Consider the following 22,151-nt stretch of genomic DNA (forward strand, 5'->3'; position numbering starts at 1 on the left):
AGGTTTGTTTTACCTGAGACTACATCTTATTCTTTCCTCCTGTCTTGTTTCCATCATCCTATTACAGAGTTTTCCTGAACAAGACTTCCTGAAGAGATCACATGCACCTGAACCCAGTCTTGGGCTCTGTTTCTAGGACACTTGACCTGAGACCTTTGGTGCCAGACTGTTTACCTAGAAGCAGACTCCAAGATGCAATTAGGGGGGAGGACGGTTTTCGGTTCAGCAAGCAGTGAGGACCTCAGTGTGTAACATGGTATTGATGATCCCTGGAATGTGGCAGCAGAGCAATTGCCAAACCTGTCACCTGTGGAGAACTGGGACAGGATAAGGGGGTGGGTGCCAACTGGAGTGATATATCTGGCACTGGGAGATATGGGGGAGCAGTAATTATAAGGACTGTGGATACAGGTGACAGTTGTTGAATCACTGATGCTTGATGAGACAAGATGACAGGTTTAGGGCAATTTATCACCAATCCAAAGCCGAGTGTAAGAATCAGAGGGCCTCCCTGGAGGTATTTAAGGACTCCTCTCCTTTAGCTAGATGGCGGGAAGAGCTGAAGATCAGACATGGGACATAGTTGTAAGACTTGCAGAAGCTCAGAGAAGCCTGAACTCTTAGCCTAGGTAAGTCACCAATGCCAGAGTCAGGCCTTTCACAGGGAAGAAGAGTGAGGTTCTCCTGAGCATTTTCAGACTACAGAGGTAATCCACTCACTCTTATTGGAAAATAAAGCCTCTTCACTCCACCTCTCCCGCATTTGAGGACAATGCAGAAACCTCAAATGATGCAGGTGCCTTGGAGGAAAATGTGTGCCTTCCTCAGGATCTGTCTACATTACCCCCTCTTGACCACTTGCCTGATAATTAGGATCAAGTTTCAGCATAATCTGACTAGGAAAGTGCTGGATCCCTGGGAGGCTTCTGGCCAACATACACCAGTAACAACTGGGAGGGAATGGTTGCCTATGGGTCCTGAGCTTGCTAGACCAAGGAGCCAGAATATGAAACTGGATGAAGAGAGTTTGTTGATTTGGGGTCACGAGTCATATAGGATTCAATAGCCTGGCAAGAGCCCTGGAGCCTTGGGAGATGGATCCAATATATTGCTGGAGTAGCTCTTGGAAGCTTGGCAAAAGCTGTGGCCCTGAGGAAAGGAAGTAGAGGCTCCAGAACAGCCATAGCAGGCTGTAGAGGAAGGGATACAAGGCTCAGGGTAGTAAGCACACTAGAATGGACCTAAGATGCAAGACCAGAAAACACACCAACTGATTATATTCCTTAAAGGCCTAGAAGACACACTATATATCAGGACAGTAAGCAATGAAGGGGGAGAAGGGCTCTAGCATCACTGAAAAGCTGAGTTTGGGGTATCCTCTGTAGGCTGGTAGCTTACATCATTATAAAATTGAGCTCCTTAGTATCCCTGCAGAGGACAGGATCGCAGACTATCAAAGACCGGGTAACACTTAACTCTCAAAAGCAAGATGAGTCTAATTCTTATAATGGACAGCAAGATTGGAGTAAGAGACAAGGGGGCCTGACCCATAGGAATCTTCTGTGGAGATGATTAATAGAACATGGTATTCCTAGGAATGAGATAGGTGAGCAGACAACAAAGGTATTGCTTCATATATATAATCAAAAGTGATCCAGTGAATTAGCAAAAGGCTGAGGTCAGCTGCCAACACGGAAAGGCATGATGCTTTGTCAAGTTCCTAGATCTGAGCCACTTCTCGGATCCAGAACCCAGTGATGGAAAAGGGGCCAGATCCCCACAAAGAAAGACTCTTCAACATCATGGCAAGTGGAAACCAGGTACCCAAAGTGCCATCACAGTCCCCTTGTTAGAAGAAGGGCATAGAAGTGTCAAGTAACGTATGGGGTCTTGGCCTAAGTTCTTCTTACAATAGGTTCACTGCATTTACTGAACCACCCATTGAGTATTTCCTCCAATTCCTGAATATGTAACTGGAATGGACCTGCTTAGCAGTGGACATTGAGTCTTTGACCTGTAAGGTAACATAAGAGCTCTTATACTAGGAAATGCCAAGTAAAAGCTTGTGAGATGTCCAGCCTCCTCCCCTTACTCCCCACCGAGCCAATGTAGTAAATGAAAAACCATATTGCAAGTCGGCAGTATCCTCAAAGTGCTACTCTCAGGACTTGGTGGCAGTTCCCATCATATCCTCACTACAAACTTAGTACAAACCTAACCAGTTTCTGGTCCCACTTGCAGCCATTGTGCTTGATGGCTTATCTTTACCAGAGTAGATGAACACCACCTTCATACATGACACGTGGCTATTGAATGCAAGATGTGTTCTTTTCCATCCCCATACAGAAGAAGGAACAGAAGCAATTTGTATTGACCTCGAGTGGGCAGCAGAGTATTTTCAGCCTTGCCTGAAAGCTGTTCATTCTCCCACTCTCTGTAACAGGATAGCCCAAAAGGGTTTGAACCATCCAGCCATTCCACAACATATCACACTGATTTCCTATATTAAAGGATAGTGAAGTGGGTCCCATGGTACAAGGTGACATTATGTGATCTCCCCTAGAGATAATCAGACACTCTATGGCCTTGGTCAAGGAGGGCTCACAGGGTGTCTGATTCACCAGTGAGGGAAAGTAGAACACCTCCTCAGGTCATTGGGCCCACCTCACAGCAAAAGAAGTATAGAATGGTCATGTGACTTTGAGATCCACTGCTCCTACACAAACCAAGCCATTCAGAGGATGCTAACCTCAGATGGCGGTGGAATGGGGCCTTTTAGATGCATCAGCCTCACTAGCTTGGAAATGACACCTGGTGAGATAGGACAGTGTTCTGGGGTTTTTTTACTCCTTAGAGTGAAGGCCTTTATGGGATGCTGTGTCCCCAACAGGGAGAAAACATGGGTGTGGAAATCAGGTAGGGGTAGTCAAGCTCACTGGCACTGATGGTGATCATGGGAATTTGGGCTTCTTGTGCTTGCAACTTTAGGCTCTGTGGGTCTAGATGCCTTGATTTTTGGGCAGGAACGAAAAATTCCTCTAACCTTAATGCCATGGCTGCTGCATGGGCACCTGAGCTCCTCATGACAACAGAGCAGGAGGCCTGGGAAGAAATGACCATAACTGGAAGGGCTGATGCTGTATAATCAGGACATGAGGAATACGCATGGCATGGAGGTGGCCCACTAAGACACCTTTGGCATTCCCTTACAGGTAGCTTGAGAAGACCATGGAAACCAGGGGCTCAGGCCCTGGAGGAATGAGGGTCTAGGGCATCCTCTCCAGCAGAAGTGCTAGGTGAGGATGAGGGGAATCTAGAATGGGTGGCAAGGAGGGAGGAAGATAGTGAGTTTCAGTTTCAACCTTGGGACCAAACCAGCTGGAGGCTGCAGTTTGTCCCCAGATCTCCTTTTGTAACACTCCCCAGGAATTGTGACCGATTGGAATCCTGGAGAACCTGTGCTTGCATGGAATGAACTTAACGTAAGAGGCAAATGGGCAGGGTCAGCCTCATGCGCGTGCACTCTGTGTACTTGCAGAGGGTCTCGTGTTCAGAAGGGCCCAGAGTTCGGCTTAATGCTCTGCTGTCACCATCTTGAAATGATGATTTTATCTTTGAAATTGTTTTATAAGTGAAGTCTCTTGGGACAATGTAGCGCACATGTGAGCAGAAGAGATATGCTCGCCACGTGCCTGTTCACTCACCCCCAATGTTCACAAACCACACACACGATGCCAGTGAGCATAGCATCCAAATGGACCTACTATGCGCATGCGTTCAGTGAGACCAAGCGTGCAAATAAGGTAAATGTGCTACATTTGTGACTGAGTAAGCAGGGTGCTGACAGCTCCAAGGAGCCAGGCTTCCCGTTCCAACCAGAACTTGCTTTGAAAGCAGAAAGAAGGCAAAGGCGTTCTAAGAAAGACATTATTCATGTTGCTTCCCTGTATTGGCCAGCTGCTTGCACCAAGGGATGACTAGAAGGAAGAAAAGATAAGGTGACTTCTGGCTGCCTTTCTTGCAGCGCTCCCTTACTCATTGGTACGCTGAGGGCAGGCAGTGTTGGCAGGACGCATACCAAGAAGTGAAATGAAAACCAGGTTGAGGTCGCTTTGTGCAGCATTCCCACTGTTCGGGAAGAACAAGATGCACATGCATAGAAGACTCCATAGACAAACGGTGTAATTTCAGTCATTACACATGATTACACGTGAGCCAAATGCTCTTATGTTTGCAGTGAAAATTGGCATTGCATGATACAAAGACGAGTGGTACAATTCATGCTAATAACTAATATTTCTTTTCTTCAAATGGCACTAATTGGCAAATAAAAACCCACTAACAAGTCAAGAGAGAGACTATGGAAGAAAGTAAGAAGCTATAGGGCGCCTGGGTGGCTCAGCCGGTTAAGCGTCTTCATTCGGGTCCTGGGATGGAGCCCCGAGTTGGGCTCCTTTCTCAGTGGGGAATCTGCTTCTCCCTCCATCCCTCCTCCCTGTTCATGCTCTCTCGCTTTCTCTCTCTCTCTCTCTCTCAAATAAATAAATAATAAAATCTTTTTAAAAATTAAAAAAAAGGAAGAAGCTATATATTCCACTACCTTCAAGGACCTTTTTCCCTAATTTCTGAACAGAGGGCCCTGCTTGTGGGTCTTGAGCACGCAAGGAGCAGACGTCAGCTGACGCTGTCACTGTGCTGCTGGGTCCCCTCTGCTGGGCCACTGTCTCCAGCCACCAGCTGGTGTCTCACGCTGCTCCCTTCTCTTGAGAACTGCCCCTGGAGGGGAGCCGCTTACCGGGGAAGGTCGCCTGCATCTGCCCTGGCAGCCCACACCCATGACGGCCCCTGGGGGCCCCCCACCCCGTCTCCCACACTTGCCCCCTACAGACTTCTGGTGAGCACTCCCCCAGTAAAGCACGGGCACCCGAATCTCTGCTGTAATGTCTGTTTCCGGGGAGCCCAACCCGAGACAGTGACACAGCACACACATGCACATTTATAGAGCACTGAAATGAAATTTTCATGAAAAAAAATATATGCCCTTGTTTTGTATTCTGTTGCATAAAGGCTGGCCTGGCCAACCGATTTCATAACCCACTAACAGGCAGGAGCCGCAGTCTGAAAATTACTGATTTGTATAGCCCTGGAGATGGAAATAATGAACTCTGTCCAGATGTTGGGGTAGGGAATGTCAGAGGAAGATAAATCTGCATTGGGTCTTCAGGGATGAGTACAAGTTTTAAAGTCAATAATACAGAGGTGGTCATTTCAGGGAAGAGGCAGGAGAGTAGTGTGTGGATGCTCAGAGCCGTGTCTCTCAAAGTGCGGTCATGGACCACCTGTGTCTGAATCCCCTGGGGGTGCTTGGCAAACGTGTGGATTTCTTGACCAGTTCCAGATCCCCGGATTCAGCATCTTGAGGGCAAGACCCTGGAATCTGCTTTCTGAATGAACTCCCCAGGCAATACTTAGGCACAGTAACATTTGAGGTTCACTGATCTGGGCCGCAGGGAGCCAGGGGAGGGAAGTGCCAACTCGTTTCCCACTCTTCTCTTTGATGGACTCAGGAGGAGATGCCCAGAGAGTCAGAGGAGGCCTCATGGACATGCGGGACGGGAATCAGACAAGGAGAAAGAGCAAGGCCGCCATCCCAGGAGGAGGAACACTGGCCAGGAAGCCTTCTCTGATCCTCTCAGCTGGAGGTAGCTCCCCCTAATCTGAAGTCCATATCATGTGTGCCTCTTTCCTGATACTTCCCCCACCCCGCCACCATCAGTTGTGGTGGCTCATTTCCGTAACAACAATCTCAAGGGCAGGCTTCAGGCCTACGTATGTTTGTTATCATTGATTCATTCAACCATTTCCTTCACTCAAGGAGGTCTCATATGTAAGGAACTGACTCATGTGCTAGGTTCATGAACAAGACAGCTAGTGTCATGTCATACGCCTTCCAACATGCCCGTTCATGCATATGCACCTGGGAACACTCAGTAAAGATCCCAGCATATGTGTGAATGAATGAATGAATGAATGGTCATGAAGCACCCTCATATCGGGCTAATATAGTTGGATGGCTACAAGGCCCTCAGGTCTCCCCGGGCCTTCTGAAGCCATTAGAGGCAGGATCCTGTGGAGGGGGCATCATCCTGCACTCATGCCAGCATTAGCCAACTCCTACTGCCTCAGACTTCAGGGTACAGCCGTGCACCGCCCCAGGTATATCAGCACATCCTTATCCCTCCAACCAGGGGCAGAGCCATTCCTCAGCACTGTACCTTTCCTTACCAAAATGACAAAAAATCGTGAATTCACAATACTCTCCAACTCTAGAATCCAGCTTTCCAGAAACTTCCATCTTGAAAGAACTAGAGCTACCGAAGTTTTGCTCAGAGGCTCTAGCATTACTTTGAGCTTGTGTCCTCCTTCTATCCATCCCATCCTTGAGGATACTGGGGGTTTACATGGACTGAGGACTTACACGGGTCCTACATGGTTCCGACCACATTACTGGGTTCATTTATGGCAGGATAGGCAATGGCCATGAAGAAATGGTTTACCTCACTCCACTCGTCAGCACGTCCACTCTGCTTCTGATTTCTCTTCAGTATTATATTGCCTTTGTCAACTATGAAATCACCCCCTTGCTGCTGGAAATACACATCACATGTAGGCAAAGCTGCGGCTGATATCTTAACAAGAAAAAGAAATGGCAGTGTAAGTCACTCAACAGTTCCAATTATACCTCAGTACAGGAGTTTCAGATTATCCAATAACTTAATGGCAATCATGATCCTCATTTCATAACCTCAGGAACGAGTCATGAGGCAGCTTATAATTTTTTATTCCTTTATGGAAATGGGAAATGTTGGTAGTCCTACGAGCACATGTTGGGTTTTCTTTTAAAGGATGCAATGTAGGCTAGTAGTGGTGAAATTCCAAACTGGGGAAACATTTAGTCTTATCTACTAGTGTCATGGTGTTATATATATAAAAAAGGCACATATGCCATGCTTTAATGTGAAATATCAAGAAGAAAGTTGTAGAGAGTCAACAACAGGCATAGTGTCGAGACTCAGATTTATTAGCTGATGGTCACTCGGGCTACTCCCTAGACCAATTCCTGGCAGTTCTCAGTTTGTGGGATTTGGCCTTTTGGGTTCCCATGAGAGGTTAGACCAGGAGAGCCAAATCCCAGCAGCCAAACTGAAGCAGAGGAATTACATTCATGCAGCTCCAGTTTCCTTAAAATCCTGGTCTCTCAGGCCTCTCTTTTGTATCATCTCTTTGGTGGTGACCCAGTCAGAGTCTCCAATTGCTGGTTTCTAGATTGTTGGCTGTTCTCTGGACATGGGTGTTTCCTTGGCTGATTTTTCATTGTTGGTACTATAAATGTGATTTTTAATTTCACAGGTCCCCTGGTTGTTCGTCACCAGTGCGCAGCCCTAGGGTCAGCTGTCGCCTGCTTCAGAAACTCTCTTGTTCTAGTGTTTATTGCTCAGATTCTCAGCCACACTCTGACCAGCTGTCTGACCTCTGTGATGAGGGCTCTTGGGACAGGCTACGCTGGATTATGCCTATTTTTCCTCCTCTTTTTTTTCTCCCCCTCACCAATGGAGTTCATTGTGTAACACAAAATTAGAGACTATTTTATTAATTTTATACAGAAAGTATATAATGGAATTAGCTTTATACTATACTGTATTAAATTCTATACTATGTTAAACTCAATCAATATTCACATTTATGACCACAGATCATTTCAATGAGAAAAATAAACCAGACTGCCTACAAATCACCTAGGGATCTTGTTAACATGCAGACATGATTTAATAGGTCTGGGATGGGGCCTGAGATTCTCCAAGTCCGGTGAACTCACCGGCGATGCCAATCTTGTTGGTTGATAGATAACATTTTGAGTAGTAAGGATGCTGCCGTAGACTGAATGTTTGTGTCCCTGCAAAATCCATAAAGCCTAATTCCCAAGGTGATGGTATTTAAAGGTGAGGTCTTTGCGAGGTGACTGGGTCGTGAGGACACATTCTTATGAATGGGGTAGTGCCCTTATGAAAGGAACCCCAGGTTTCAAGCCAGGGCCCATTGCCCACCAGCTGGGTGACTTTGGGCAAGTTGCGTAACCTCTTTAACATTTCCCTCATCTGGAAATTAAAGATGATAATATTTAGGTTGTTTGGAAAGTTAAACAAGATAATAATGCACGTAAAGTGCAAAGCCACAAGGCACTCACTAAGTGGAAGTTTGCGGGGTTTTTAAAAAAATTATTTTTAAGTAAACTCTACTCTCAACCCCAAGATCAAGAGAGTCATGTGCTCTACTGACTGAGCCAACCAGGTGCCTCTGGAAGTTTTACTGATACCAACAGCAACAGCATAGGAAGCACACAATACATGTTTGTTAATGAATGTACAAATAATTAAACAGTCTCTAATTTAAATCCTTTCTACTACAACTAAGGCCTGGGTTTCCAGTGGAGAGGAAGTTATTCATTTTTTAAACACTTAACATCAATCCCACCTTGAATTTGTTTTCCTTTGTTATACATATTACTTTTTAATTCTTTAGGCAATTTTCGGGGCCCTCTAAGCCCATTCGACAGCCTTGATTTTTTTTCTTAAAGCCACGGACAGACACTACTCTTTGGAGCTGTATCAGCACATGATATGATCCTACTTAATTGCTTGTCAGCACCCTGCCTGTGGTGTACAGGGAATAAATGCTAAGTATCGGCCCATCTACTCTAGATAATTACATCTGTTTTGTGTTTTCTTACACAAAACGATGGGAACTGTGGCATTTACAGTTATATAGGAAAGACACCACTGTGTGTCCTCTCTCCTGTCCCTCTATGCCGACAGCACTTCTGGCACCAATGTGTGTGTTTATTTCCACACCCATCAAATCTCTGACATCAGCTGGATGGGATGTCTTATAATTTAGTTCAGTCTGATGCCATCTCCCTGGACTTAGCGTCAGATGTCACAGGTAAAGGGCTCAGTCCCACCAGCCTACCTGCCCCCCACTTCAGATGCCAGGAGAAAGTCCAGGCTGTTACCAGTACTTCTGACCAAACAGCTATAAACTAGGATTCCCGTGACCCCCTCCTTGGGCTTGAGATTTTCTAGAGTCACTGACAGAACTTAGGGAAACACGCTTGGTGGTTTATACAATAAAGGATCCTATAAAGGATACACGTAAACAGCCAGATGAAGAGATACTTAGGGCAAGGACTGGACTAGGAGGGTCCTGGATGCAGGAGCTTCTGGCCTCTGGAGTTGGTGTGTATTACCCTCCTGGCTCATGGATGTGCTCACCAACCTGGATGCTCTCTGAACACCACACTTTGGAGATTTTTCCAGGGGCTTTATCACATAGACATGATCAATCATTAACTCAATCTCTAGTCCCTCTCCCCTTCCCAAACAATGGGGGAGGGGGTAGGTCTGAAAATTCTAAGCTTCTAATTATGGCTGGGTCTTTCTGGTGACCAGCCCCCATCCAAAAGCCCACTGAGAGTCACTTGATTAGAACAAAAGATATTCCTATCACCCAGGAAATTCCAAAGGGTTTAGGAGCTCTGTGTCAGGAGCCAGGGTCAAAGACCAAATATTAGAACAAAAGATGTTCCAAGTGTTCTTATCACCTAGAAAATTACACAGGTTTCAGGAGCTCTGTACCAGGAACCAGGGGGGTAGGGACCCATATATATTTTCTATTATTTTACAATAGTTATAGCCTAACTATAAATACCAATATTACTTTCCCAAAGCTTTTTTTTTAAAAGATTTATTTATATATTTATTCATGATAGACAGAGAGAGAGAGAGAGAGAGGCAGAGACACAGGAGGAGGGAGAAGCAGGCTCCATGCCGGGAGCCCAATGTGGGACTCGATCCCGGGACTCCAGGATCGCGCCCTGGGCCAAAGGCAGGTGCTAAACTGCTGAGCCACCCAGGGATCCCCCCAAAGCTTTTTTTTTTCAGTCAACATGATGAAGACAAAATTAAAAACCATGAAGAAAGCAGACATAGACTTTTTCATTGTGATTCCACCCACCACGGTTGTAAATCTAAGTAGGGAGAGTGAAAACCTCCTGCCCCTGCCCTAATTCTAGTGAGTAGAAGAGAACATTCCAAGCCTCCTAAGGGGGATTTTCATCCCTCCCACCAACAGTGTCCAGATAAAGAAGAGATCTCAGGAAATGACTTAGTTGCTGGAACCTGGATGAGTTCCCCTGTTTTCTATCCAAATCTCATCTTCAGAACCAACTTTTACATGTGTTCTCTCCTTGAAGCCTCTCACCTCACATCACCTTTCCCCCCATCACATGCCTGCCTGTGGCTGGAGTCACGTGCCTGAGAATGTCACAGGAGTCTAACTTGTATTTTCTCTAATCATTCCACATGTGTGTGTCTGCTCCTTTAGCAAGACTTCTAGAAAAATATTTTTAGGGAAAAGATCCCACAGGACTGTGACTTGTAGGAAATGAAGTAGCGCGCCAAGTGACATTTGCAATCACACACTCCAGCGAATGTCACTGCCTTCAGTGAGAACTGTTAATCTGACATCAGGAGGCCAGAGAACACAGTGTAGGCTTCTGTTATGTACCTTCTTTATTCATTCATTAGCAGAGGTCTGTGAAGTTCGTACGTACTATGGGTCAGGAACTGTGGTAGGTGCTGGGGCGACAATGGTGCATGGGGTACACATTTATCCTTCCGTCTCATGGAACGTCTCATGACTCTTTATAGAGTCATGGGTAAGGCAGACAAGTAGATGCTCAATAAACCCATGGTATCTGATAGACACATTGAAAGAGCAAAAAGGAAATCGCGGTTTAATCCAATTCACACTCATGTGCCGGGCTCTGTGCTAGAATTGGAATACAAAGGTTAAATAAGATGCAGCCTCTGCCCTCAAGAATTTCTATAATCTTCAGTTCTGTGATAAATTAAACTCTACTCTGATCTGCATATGTGGGCAAGACCATCCTTTTTGGGTACCTTACCCATGATCTCAAGGGTGTGTTATATGTATGTACCGACACTCCATCAAATCAAATCTGTGAGGACACTAAATGAAATACGAACCAAAGGTGCAAGTCCTTGCAGTGGGGTGGCTTCCTCTGCCTCGTAGAGATAGAAATTCAAAGGAGCAAAGAAGTAGCCCGGGGCTGGTTCGGTGCAACTGCGGCCAGTGATGTGTGGGCGGCATTCACATTGCCCATCCTTGGGTGAGCACCTGGGGAGACACAAATCCATCATGCACCAACACAGGGGTGAGGGGCAAGTATCAAATGGAGGCATGGGGGTGCTGTGCTAAATGCTTTCTGAGTTTGGACGCACTCTTTGAATCCATCAGTCATTGTCTTGAGGAGGATGTTGGGAGGCCATGGGCTCTATGTGTCTGGTCTTGAAAAGCAATTCCAGATCCATAAAACCCAAGGAGCCACTTCTCTTCTCTCTGTTCTAAAAACTGCAAAAAGAAGTGGGGAACCTCCTTTGAGAGGGGGGCAAAAAGTTGGTGTTTTAGGTAGGTCAAGTCACAGGAGGCACCCAGGTCAAGTCACAGGAGGCACCCCTCCCCCCTCCCCCCTCATCGGTTAACCAGGCAGTAGAACTGTTTCTCTCTTCCTTGGGAATATCTCAAGTAAAATAAATCATTTGGGCTGTGGTTAATGTCTCAAGAACATCTCTTTTTAGCATTCTTTGCTTGTCATGGAATAAGGTCCATCACCAATGACTATGAGCCTATCAGAATAAAAATGTGCTTTGCTTAGGAAAAGTGAGTCAAGACTATAGTCACAGAACTTTGTCATTCCTTTTACTGACTTACACGTTGGAATAAGCACCTCCAATGTCACAGTCACAGGGGGAACAGCCATGGAGGTGATCTTCCATTCTCCAGTACCCAACCTACAAAGAGAAAATGCTCAGCCGATTCCAGCTGTGAAGAGATTTGCTCCTCTGAAGGGAAATATTAAAAACCAGTACAGTTCAGCTGACTCATGTCCAACGGCCACACTGCCTGGACAATCACTGACCAGCCTTTCTTGCCTGTGCACTTGGTAATGATCTTTGAGGACACATATCTCCCACTCCTGGCACTTGAAATGAGGGGGACAGGCATGTTGTCTGCAGATGATCCCAAGCTCAGATGCGGTAGAGACGACTCGGTCCTCCGACAGCACCAATTTCGCCTCCCATTAAGTTACTTAGGGCCAGTCTGGGGAGACGGTCTTCAACTAGCTGATTTGCAACTGCTTTTGTAAAAACCAGTAGGTTCCCCTACCACAAAATCCCTAGGGATTTTTTACTTTCACAACCCTAAAATGTTTTGGGGTAACAAAAAAAATCAATCAAGTGGCATTTGAGATCTTAGTTGAATATCACAATTTAGTTGGCTCGCTTGTTTATAAACAAGTTGTTTTGCTATAACAAACTCTGCGTGAGAGAGTCAACTTTGTTCGAGACTTTTTCATCATTGCAACATCTTGACCTTCATTCAATATAAGCAGCTGGTGAGATCCAAACAACTAGTTCTTAAATGTGATAACATTTACTATAAAATGCTAAAAAAAAAAAAAAAAATCCTTCCCCCTCAGATCTCAAGTTAACATGTTCAGACAAAATTAACGTCACAAGAGGCATGACACTCTCATTTGAAACGAGTTTGTGAAGAATCCATATATCTTTCTGTTGTCGTTGTTATCTTGGTAAAAGTTGATGCCTGATTTTACCCAAAAAGATGTATTTTAAACATTCGAAGTTGACATAACGTGTCACAAAACGCAGCAAAGAATTTCTGATATTTTCCCCAAAACTAAACTGCAGTCTGGGTCCAAACGATGGGCCACGAAGGGCCTCGCTCAGGATGTGGTTGTGAAAACTCCCTGTGGCATGGGGGGCTCTGTGCAGGCCCCGGGCGCCCCTGACACAAGGCCAAGCGGGGCACCTGGCGGGTACGTGGGATCGGCCACAGGGGACAAGCCCCCACAGGGTGGCCCCTGCTCAGTTATTTTCCTCTTGCAAACACAATTGAGTTAACAGCACAGTGGCCAGAAAAGAGCCAACGAACAAAGTCAGCCTGAGTCTAGGGCATGTCTGACACCATCTGCTGTGGAGTCTGCGTTTGACCCTGTGAACCAGCCCCGCAGCCCCTGCTCCCCCACGGCCACGGAGCTGGGCCTGGCTTCCCCCCAACACTTCTAGGTCCGCTGCCCTGCCTCAGAGGCCTCCCCCTCCGTATGTACTTCCTGCCTTTCTTCCCCCACCTCCTGGGCCCCATCCTCATATGTTTTCAGTAAAATGACTTAAAAGATTAGCACAAAAGCTATGTTGTAACAGGCATATGTTTCTTATTTATCGGCTACATTTCTTCCGACACATCAAGGTCACTGTTCTTTTATTAGGTTAAGCTTTTTATTTTTATTTGTGTGTGTGTGTGTGTGTGTGTGTGTGTGTGTGTCTAAAATGTCAGGGTGGGCTGCCAAGATTGAAGAACAAAGGGAAGAGCTGGATTTGAACTCCCTCACTGCATGACACATTTCTTATGGTGTAAAAAAGCTTGTGTTTGACTAATTTTAGACATCCACGCTCCTATGTTGAGCGGGGTGTGTGAAAAATCCAGGCTTTTATTTCCCATGGGAATCAACAACACATTTAAACCTGCGGCTTGGTTTGGGTGGGGTTTTTTGAATGAGCCTGTCCAAGGTAATTTTCGGCAAGGAGTCGCAGGGGTGAGATAAAGGGACTGCAGGCCAAGGACAGAAGAAAAGGCTCCATGATCTGGCGGGCTGAGAAAGGGGAGCAGATAGACCTTCAAAGTCTACTGCCTGGCATTTCGGGAGGACAGTGCATGAAACCTCTGACATTGGTGCCCGAGTCAGTTCAGTCCAAGTTGGTACAAAAAAGCTGGTGTGCTGGTAAATGTCAACAACCGGCTCTCTGCCGAAGGGTGGGGGCTGGTGAGTGGCTTTTGCTGATTTCTGGCATGGAAACAACCTCTAGCAGGGAGGATGGAAATACCCAGGGACAAGGAGAGCCATCCACGAGACCGAGTCCCCCCTGAGCAGTGGCAGGAGGACCCCGAGCAACCTCACCAAAGGGAACTCCTCAGCACATACATACAGCGCATTCTTCACAGCGTGGCCCGGTGGCAAAGGGCTGGCACAAGCACTGGCCTGTATCCACGTCGCAGGCCGGGAGCGGCGCACTCCCGGAGGGGTGGCAGTTGCAGGCTGAAAACACAGCAAATGCAATTATTCCCATTTTTCTTTACCCCCCTCTTGTCCCTAATGGCTCACACTGAGCCAAACACGTGGCCACAAGGACACAGAGTAGCCGGGCCTGGCACACGGTTACTGCGGTGCGCACAACCCCGCACAGGACAGCCAGGCCCAGATGCTTCCAGAGCCCCCGCGGTTCTGCTGGATGGCAACTGGGAGGAGACGACTTAGAAGGTGTGCAAGCTGGGGTGGCTGGCACGGTCATCCTGAGTGATGCCCGAGGGTGGGGGGTCAGCCGGCTGGACGCAGGGCAAGGGTTTCTGAGTGTCGCGGTGGTCATTGCTGGCTCCTTTTGGGGCAGATGCAGCTATCCTCCCCTCTCTTTTCTTAGCACCTTGTTCCTTTTTCCCATTTTCTCCCTCCTCTTCCTCTGCCACCCATAGGCATCTCTGAGTCCTGCCTGTGTTGTGAGGCTAAGGAATTGGCTACCAGAGCAAGCTATACATTTCCCTTGCAGGAAAAAACCCCCTGTTCATGGAACCCACCCCAATGTCCATCAAACGATGCACGGATAAATAATATGTGGGGAGTATCCACACAATGGACTATTGTTAAGCCATAAAAAGGAATCAGGGACTGACACACTCTATGACATGGGTGATCCCTGAGAACATGTCGCTACGTGAAAGGAGCCAGTCACAAAGGATCACATATTAGATGATTTCATTTGTATGAAATGTCCACAACGGGCAAAGTCTAGAAGGACAGACAGGAGAGTCGGGCTTGCCCAGGCCGGGGTGGAGAAAAGGGCACGTAGGGAGGCGGTAGCTAAAGGCAATGGGGCTCCTTTTCTTTTCATGGTAAAATACATTTGACATAAAATTTACCATTTTACATACAGCTACACTATTGTGCAACCAACCTCCAGGACTCTTCGTCTTGCAAAACCGAAACTCTGTGCCCACCAAACACCGTCTCTACCCCTTCCTCCCTCTCCCAAGCCCTTGGCAACCACTACTTTCTGTTTCCATAGACCTAACTGCTCTAGGAACCTCATGTAAGTGGACTCCTACAGCGGTTGTCCTTGTGTGACTGGCTTATTTCACTGAGCCACCCTCTTCAAAGCTCATCCATGGTGTTGCCCGTATCACAACTTCCTTCTTGAGGCTGAATAGTATTCTCCGGTGTGTATGTGCCACATTTTGTGTGCCCATTCATCCATGATGGACACTTGGATCTCTTCTGCTTTCTGGCTACTGTGAATAATGCTGTTATGAACATGAGTGTACAGATCTGTCTTCAACACTGTTTTCAATCTTTTGGGTATATAGACAGAAATAGGGTGCAGGGTTTCTTTTTTGGGATAATAGAAATATTCTAAAATTGATTATAGTGATGGTTACACAACTCTGAATAAAGACATCACTGAGTTGTATTTCAAAGGGCAAATTATATGGCATGTGAACTATATCTCCCTGAAGCTGTTACAAAAGAAAAAAACTCCAAAAAACAATTATTTGGCCTATTCTTGGAGGGCATCAGGTTAGTACTGAACCAGGGGCAGCACCTGGGTGTGATGAAAAGTGTGATGGGAATTGGCTTGACTATATAATTTATTAGCCTGGAATTTAATGTTGCCGTTAAACTCCAGAAGAAGGTAGGATTCTGCATGCTGTTCTCTAAGCATGCAAATAATCTACAGTTCCTTATCTGGGCAAAAATATAGAGCATGATGCTGTGACCAAAGGGAAATTATTTACTCAGGATTCCTTGAGGAATCTGCAGCTCTCTGAGACCCCAGGCAGCTCTAAATTTCTGTGATCCTGGAGCCAAGGGTCTTCCCATTTGGCCCCAGAAAACTCCTAGACTCTTTCTATTTCCCCATAACCTCTCCCTTGGCTTTTTAGTGTTTTGTGTTTTTTTGTCTTCTCTTTGCCAGGGATTGTAGGACCAATTCCAAGAGGGGTATGGGAAGAAAGGGGAAAAATAATTTTTAAAAAAGGGAAAAGAAACCACTACTTGAAGACTGCTTATGAAGTCATAAATCTATGCATAAATGCATAATGTAAATTTAACGAATTTGTGTGAGAAAGTCCAAGTCAGAGACCATTTTTCTAAAGGTTTTGCAACTTAGCATTTAATTTCTTGGCCTTTCCCCAGGTTTGCTCCAGCAGGGAAATGTGAGCGCCCCCTGCTGGTACCATATAATAGTCTCGGCTGCCCTCCAGGAGAAAAATCTCCACTAAAGTACTAAAATTTGCAGTAAGTTTTTTTGTTTTGTTTTGTTTTGTTTGTTCTTACCTTTTAAACTCTTCTTATTTATTTTTATTGGTTTTTTTTTTTTTTTTTACATTTTAAAATTTAGATTCAATTCGCCAACATATAGTATAACACCCAGTGCTCATCCCATCAAGTACCCTCCTCAGTGCTGGTCAGAGGGAGGGTTTTTTTTTTTTTTTTTTTTTTTTGCATCACTTTAGAAAACCCAGAGGCTGGCAATACTCTTGGGTATTTCCCATACGACCGAATTTTAGGGCCAACAGAGACAGCCTCAAGCCTTAAACCTCATCCAGGCTGGCCCACCGCCACGCTGACTTACGCTGACAACCCATGGGGTCAGTGGCACTCAGTGTGTGGTGGTTGGGCTTGCACTGGTCACACTTGGCTCCTTCCACGTTCTCCTTGCACAAGCACTGGCCGGCCACAGCCCCCAAAGCAGGATCAGAGTGGCTCACACACATGCCACCCGATAAGGTCCCGTCTGGGTCACATTCACAAGCTGGGGACACAGACATGCATTAGTTAATTCCAAATTATGGGAGACCAGAGATATAAACATAGCATTTTACTCACGCTGTAACTATTTTATTTTGTTTAAATAACTAAATACGTTTAAATAAACTAAACCTTTAAACAGCTAGACCAGTGGGCTAGGGCTGTTCAGAAATGTCTCCCAGATCTCGGGCTTTGGGAAATGTTGAACAATTTCATTATATATAGATTGTTTTTGAAAACTGGATGTGAAGAATACACTGATTAAGTTAGGGGGTGATGAAAATGTTTCAGAGTTATATAGAGATGCTGACCCCACAACTTTGGGCTAATAAATTGCTGTTCATTGTCAAATGGTTAATTTTATGTTATGTCAATTTCACCTCAATAAAAGAGAGACTGAAAAAAAGGAAACGAGACTCCAAAGGTGAGAATGAGGTCTGGAGGCAAGTGTGGGATGCTGTACTGAAATACACAAAAGCATCAAACACAGATTTTATATTATATATTATATATTTTATATTTTAAATATATATTCTATATATAAATATATTATATATTATATAAAATATATAAATATATTATAGAAGAAAGCAATATAAAAAGCAATATATATTTATATATATTTATATATAAATATATAAGGAAGCAATATATAAATATATTTTATATAATATATAATATATAAAAATAAAAATATATATATAAATATATATTACATATTACATGTATAAATATATTTTTTATATTTTATATATAATATATAAATATATATTATATATATATAAATATGTACATATCATCAAGGGTCATGAGAGAAAAAACATTACATAATATGTTTACTAAATCTCTGAAGTCTGGTTAAGAAAGTAAGTTTGCCCTTTCCCATCACAGAAAAGTAAGGATAAATGCTATTGTTCTCTTTAATTTATCCTGGAAGGAGTGTTTACAAGAAAGATAGGGGGAGAATAGCAAGAAAAATTTATATCCCCATTTTGTTTTTGGAAATCTGCTGGCAGGGCCAAAGCTTGGGTGAAGAGATCCTGCAAAATGAGACAAATGGTCTCCTGTAGCAAAAGAGCAACAAAAGTGCCCCCCACCCCGACCCCCTTTGTTCAGTACAAACTAAAGGAAAGATAGGATAGGAGATGGAAGAGGGTGCTGACGGCATGGATAATTCAGAGGGGAGAAATCATAGCAGGCAGAGCTCGATGTGAGTATAAGAAAGAGCCCTCGGACGGTGAAAGCTGCCCAGTGAGGCAGTGACCCCCTCATTTTTGAGGGGTCGTGTCCAGGAGGGGCTGGGCCAGCAGTCCATGTGGCTTGGGTAGAGAGGACAAGTCTGTTGGTACCAAGGTCTCTCATATCCTTGTGTTCCCAAGGGATGCCACTCCTAAGGAACTCAATAAAGATTTAAAAAATGGATATCCTGATTCTCAGAAATAATAATGTTCACATTTACACATGATTACTTTGGATGAATAAAAACAAACCCCTCCCATCTAAAGCCATGTTGGGTATGTTTATATTACAACCATTTAGGTTAGTGAGTTTGGTGGGAAAAAACCTAGCTGTTTGAAGTATTGAAGCAAATGTGTGGTTGTTTGACAGAACCTTTCAATTTTCAATTGTTATTGGAGCGTGACTGGTAATAAAATCTTATTATGGGGCAGCCCAGGTGGCTCAGCAGTTTAGTGCCACCTTCAGCCCAGGGCGTGATCCTGGAGACCTCAGGATCGAGTCCCACGTCAGGCTCCCTGCAGGGCCTGTGTCTCTGCCTCTCTCTCTGTGTCTTTTATGAATAAATAAATAAAATCTTTAAAAAAAAAATCTTATTATGGAAAAATAGCATTCGGTTCTGCTTAGTTTGGGAAAACCAGAATTTTATTTTAATTAAATGCATTTGCTTCTAGAAAGGAAGGAATAAACTGAATTCATTTCAGAAGGAGCCAAAAGGAAAAAGGTCAGCTTTGTTCAGGAGACACTCCAGAGGGTCAGCACTGAGCTCCAGGATTTAATGCAATCATATTGGACAGAAGTATCCTTTGGGGAAGGGCTGTGGGTGAATAGCTGGTAACTTTATGCAGGGATAACCCTGCGCTATGGCCCTGAGAGGCTAGAAGTCCAACACAATTTCTTGGCGTCACACAGCTCCAGCAAACTCCCATTACCAGGGGTTGAATCTCCCAAACCTTTGTGTTTTTTCTGTATCACATTTGACTGTGTTTTAATCACAGAAGACTTAAAATCAGTCAACTCTTATGCCTGGAATCTGATTATGTAAATATTTAGGCTCAAACATAGACAATTTAGAGGTTTTTTTTTTTGAATAGGAGACTAGTCAGTCTTAATAAATGCCATTTGTACACACATAGTCCCACACACATAAATGCGTGTTTAGGGAAACCGGGTAAGCTCAGGAAAGTTGTTTTTACAAGCTCCTTATTTGCCCTTCCTTTAAAAAAAAATCCTCCCTGTTTATAAAGAACAACCTCTTGATTTCATCATATCTGAGTACTAATTTTCTTAGTTCCCTTCAGAAACATCATCAAGTTAATACTAAGTGATTTTTTAAAGGATTTTATTTATATGAGAGACAGAAAGAGCGAGAACAAGCAAAGGAGAGAGCACAAGTAGGGGGAGCAGGGGAAGCAGACTTCCTGCTGACCTAGGAGCCTGACATGGGGCTCCATCCCAGGACCCTGGGATCATGACCTGAGCCCGAGGCAGACACTTAAATTACGGAGCCCCCCAGGCGCCCCAATACTAAGTGGTTTTTAAGGAACAAGACTTTAGTTAATGCGAAAATCTGGCTTAGTCACTTCCAGTCTCTTTCCAGATTCCTAGATTATCTGTCTTAAAACATTATATTTTCCTCTGATTCCACCTAAGAGAGCAATTTCTTCTTGTATAAAAGCATAGGGTTTAAAGCATTCATAAAAGACGTGGGTGCACACGTGTGTGTGTGTGTGTGTGTGTGTGTGTGTATGGCGGTAGGGCATGGATTATAGGTTCTGGTAAAAAAATGTAGGACATTTAGGACACTGATTTAAAGAAATATTTGTTTTAAGAATTCAGTTCTGGGCAGCCCCGGTGGTGCAGTGGTTTGGCGCTGCCTGCAGCCTGGGGTGTGAGCCGGGAGACCCGGGATCGAGTCCCACATCGGGCTCCCTGCATGGAGCCTGCTTCTCCCTCTGCCTGTGTCTCTGCCTCTCTCTCTCTCTGTGTCTACGAATAAATAAATAAAATCTTAAAAAAAAAGAATTCAGTTCATTCAGTTCTCTGTTATCAATTTTAAACAGGTCATGTAAGGTAAAATGTTATGCACCTACTAAGTAATCTGAACCTACTAAGTAATCTGAACCAAAACTTCATTTATGCTTTTTCTACACTGTGAGGATTTAAAGTGTGAAATCTAGGAGGTTGTGCATATTCAGGTGGCTATGAATTAGCACTGTATATGAGTTCATTTCATGTATTATGATTATATGAAGTTTGAAGTAGTTTTAAAGCAAACCCCTCCCCACTAAATAACAATATATTGATGATATAGCTCGAGAGGCAGGATTTCTGTGTCTCGGGAGAGACAACCTTCCATGGGTCCCGGGCATCCAAACTTTTTTTTGCCGAGTGTGCCAACTATTTCTCAAGCCTGTGTTTTCAGCAAGCTACCTCGAAGGAGGAGATAACATCTTCCCCTTGCAATAAAAGCAATGACTCTTTCAAGGCCAGTGTTCCTTGGCTGTGACATAAACTCATCAGGTGTGCAGGACCCACCCGGCATCCTTGGAATTGCCCCATGGAACTCAGGACTTAGGGACACGGGAACACACACCAGTACAAACACTGTGCTGCCTGCGGTGTCACGAGTAATGATGTCCCTTGTCTTTAACTCGGGACTTTCAGGTCTTCTGCTCACATCCAACAAGCTACTTGTCAGTCTGGAAGTCGAGTAAGATCTCAAGCCCAGGAACTGGCCCTTGGCATTGGAAGTCCAGTTGGAGTATTTATCTACTCCAGGAGTCGACAGCAGTGCTGGGGCCAGGGTGAGACGAGCAAGGTGCCTGGGGCGCAGACCATAAGGAAGTGTTTGCTGTCAGTTTAGTGCCCATAGCAGGTGTCAACCTGTGCTTACATCACTTACATCACCCTTCCCGAAGTGCTGGGACCTGGGTGCTTTGCTTGTCTCACTCTGGTCTCATTCCTGCAGGGAAATTCCAATTACAGTAATGATGAGATGACTTCTCGTTAGCAGAAACGGAAGTGTGACAAAGCTACGTGTTGGCCAGGACGCAGAGCAGCAGGGTTACTCACACTGTGGGTGTGGGTGTTCGTTGGTACCTCCACTTGGGGAACAATGTGGTATCGGGTAGTCAGTTTGCAGAAGTTCATACCGTATGTTTCAGCAATCCCATTCCTTGGTAGGACTCTTGGGGCCAGGTTTTGTGCATGTGCCTATACAAGAATGTTTTTTTGAAGCATCAAAAGCAAAATGGCCAAATAGATGTGATATTTATGGGAAGAAAGAGTTCCATACAGATATTACATATGGATATTAACATTGGAGAATGTGTTGCAGATCGAACTTCAACAATAAATAAATAAGTAAATAAATAAATAAATAAATACCACCTGAAGAGAGAGAGGAAAAAAAAAAAACATTGGAGAATGAGGGCTACCCAATATGGACAAATCTCCAAAATGTAACGTTGAACCAAATAATCAAAGATATGTACCACGTGCTATTATTTATCTGAAGTTTGAAAACAAGCCAACATATATTGTTTGTATGCCTGCATTGTAACGATAATTATTGCTAAATGTGTGAGTTTATCCCCAGGAAGGAGGGTAACGGATGGAGCAGGTGTGTTCCTGGGGCACCAGCAGTATTTATCATGTTTCATTAAGGTCCTGAAGTTGATGGCATAAGAAACCATGTTTTCTTGCCGCGGCTGCTGGTGGGCAGAAGGGTGCTTATTATATTATTCTCTATTATTTTTATATGTACAAGATATTCCATTTTTAAAAGCTGAGATTAAAGGCAAAATGAAAGATTTTTTAAAGATTCAACAAAAGAAGCATGGGTGGGGGGCTGTCTCTCTTGAAAGAAAAGAAGAGGGGAGGAGAGGGGAAGGGA

At 44.6% G+C, this 22,151-nt stretch overlaps 1 protein-coding gene across 1 annotated transcript in view; it reads right to left on the reverse strand.

Annotated features, from left to right (window-relative positions):
• LAMB4 (laminin subunit beta 4) overlaps positions 1-22,151 on the reverse strand; it is a 99,111-nt gene that overhangs the window by 51,360 nt on the left and 25,600 nt on the right. The window contains exons 11-15 of the mRNA XM_072791580.1: positions 16,842-17,021; positions 14,145-14,254; positions 11,851-11,930; positions 11,106-11,256; positions 6,558-6,689 (exon numbers count right to left, since the gene is read on the reverse strand). Coding sequence (XP_072647681.1) covers positions 6,558-6,689; positions 11,106-11,256; positions 11,851-11,930; positions 14,145-14,254; positions 16,842-17,021 — 653 coding nt within the window. The remainder of the gene's footprint in view (positions 1-6,557; positions 6,690-11,105; positions 11,257-11,850; positions 11,931-14,144; positions 14,255-16,841; positions 17,022-22,151) is intronic.

This window comes from Canis lupus, chromosome 21, assembly GCF_048164855.1.
Source record: "Canis lupus baileyi chromosome 21, mCanLup2.hap1, whole genome shotgun sequence".
NCBI classification, from domain to species: domain Eukaryota; kingdom Metazoa; phylum Chordata; class Mammalia; order Carnivora; family Canidae; genus Canis; species Canis lupus.